This window comes from Triplophysa rosa, linkage group LG15, assembly GCF_024868665.1.
Source record: "Triplophysa rosa linkage group LG15, Trosa_1v2, whole genome shotgun sequence".
NCBI lineage: Eukaryota > Metazoa > Chordata > Actinopteri > Cypriniformes > Nemacheilidae > Triplophysa > Triplophysa rosa.
The window spans coordinates 2,033,895-2,035,983 of NC_079904.1; the positions used below are offsets into that span (position 1 = coordinate 2,033,895).

The 2,089-nt window shown below is 43.5% G+C and overlaps 1 protein-coding gene across 1 annotated transcript in view; it reads left to right on the forward strand.

The window, feature by feature from the left end:
- LOC130565670 (protein eva-1 homolog C) overlaps positions 1 to 2,089 on the forward strand; it is an 83,008-nt gene that overhangs the window by 23,803 nt on the left and 57,116 nt on the right. The window contains exon 4 of the mRNA XM_057352633.1: positions 615 to 767. Within this exon, the coding sequence (XP_057208616.1) occupies positions 615 to 767 (153 nt within the window). The remainder of the gene's footprint in view (positions 1 to 614; positions 768 to 2,089) is intronic.

The window sequence follows — 2,089 nt, forward strand, 5'->3', positions numbered from 1 at the left end:
GCACAGGCCGGAGTACAATTACACAGAGAGTGTTTTCATGCCCACAGGGAAGAAATCTACTGCTGGAAAGCTGAATAAAAGAGCTCTCTCTCTCTCCTCCTGTCTCTCTGCAGAAGATGCTGGATGAATGTGAGGACAGAAGAAGCTGTCAGGTTCTTGTCAACAGTCGTCTGTTCGGGGCGGATCCGTGTCCAGCCGTCAGCAAATACCTCAGCGTGCAGTACAAGTGCCGGCCGAGTAAGTTCTGGTGTTCAGTGGACACGTCTGTCGCGTCTGCGCCTTTCAGCGGCTTTATTGTGGTTTGTTAGCCGAGCAGAGAGAAACCGGTCCATGTCAGACCATGCCGATCTGTAAAATAAAGCCCTGCTGCTCAGGCTTTCTGCTTTCCTACAGAAACTCAGCCACACACAGACTTATGTGAAAGGGATATTTCAGCCCAAAGCAAACATTTCATCTGTATTTTCTCACCCTCGTGTATAATTTATAGATAAACTTTGGATTGATGTAATTCCTGTGTGTGTGGAGTTTCCCAAAAGATCAAATCAAGTCTTCCAGAAATAGCCTGTTTGTGATAAACGCTGTTTCAAACTGCCGTGTTTGTGTGTTTTCTCTAGACGAGTATAAGAGTAAAGTTGTGTGTGAAGGTGAGCGTTTGAGGTTGGGCTGTAAGACCGGGATGCAAATCGCGGTTTACTCCGCCATGTTCGGCCGCACGCAGCGCGGCACACTGGAATGTCCTCCGCACCACATGAGGGCGCCATCTGTAGGTAAGAACGCCTCACTCTTGAATGACAAATATATGTTACTTTAAACCATAAATGTTCATTAAATTAAAAATATTTAAAGATAGTAACACTAAGCTGTCTATTTTGATCTGTTGGTGTCTCGCACATTTAATACCACATTTAAAAAACACACGCCTCGTTGCAGCTGCGCAGGTGCAAACTGACATCACATCAGGTGCTCGGTTTCATCTGTACATTTCTCCTGTTTGTACATGTTTGTATGTGTGCGTGTGGAATATGATGCCCTCAGTTTGTATTATTGTTACTGTCACAACATCAAAGGAGTGAACGGGTTTTGTGGCAGTGTGTGTGTGTGTCTAAGGTGTTCTGTAGAAAACAACACAGGAACATGTTTGAATTCAAGGAAATGTCTCGGATGTGTGGGAGGAAATTTGTCCAGAGAGACGTAGATTGTCTTTAGATGATGACCGTCTCATCTCCTCTTACACTCCTGGAGGCTGTGTGCGTGCGTGCGTGTGTGCGTGCGTGCGTGTGTGTGTGTGCGCAATGGTTACACACACTAGATACTATTGTCACGTCAGTACACACACACCCACGCAGTGAGAAGGCAGGAATAAACTCAGTGATGTGTGTGTTGTGTTTGTATTGTGTGAGGGATGTGGCTCTAGGTGAATTCTGTTATTTGTTGTTTGTTTTGTGGAGTTGTCGGGTGTGTCCACTGGGAGAGCAAATGTACCAGATTGAGGGGTCGAGACCTGCATTTGATCCATTCACGTGACCACTTCTTTTATTTAGGTATAAAGGCATATTTACACTGAATCTCTATGGACCCGTTTACAACATTTGCTTATCGATGAAGCACACAGTGTGTTTCACTTGTGTACAGGAGGACAAAGTCATGGAACTTTTTTTTTCAGAATAGAATTGCAGTAGATTCTAAGAATAATTCTTATTTTAATCTTATTTAAATATTTCAACCTGTTCAAAGAGAGGAGAAGGTTTTTTTTTAACAGAGTAAATAATTTGTGATTTTTAAGGTCCTACTTTGGTTTATGGAGTGTCCAACAACAAGTTTACGTACATACACGGTGTAAAACACTTTCACTTTCTAATAGGCAGTTATTATTACCTTACTTCTTGACTGACTCTCAAATGATTCGTTCGCCGATTCATCTGTCTAATCCGCTCCTTTCTGTCAAACTACTCTGATCTGATTGGTCAGATGGTCTAGTCTGCTGTGATTGGTCTACCGCGTGAAGTGTCGCAAATGGAACATAGGCGGGCATTACACGGAATGATTCTCTCTCTCTCTCTCTCTCTCTCTCTCTCTCTCTCTCTCTCTC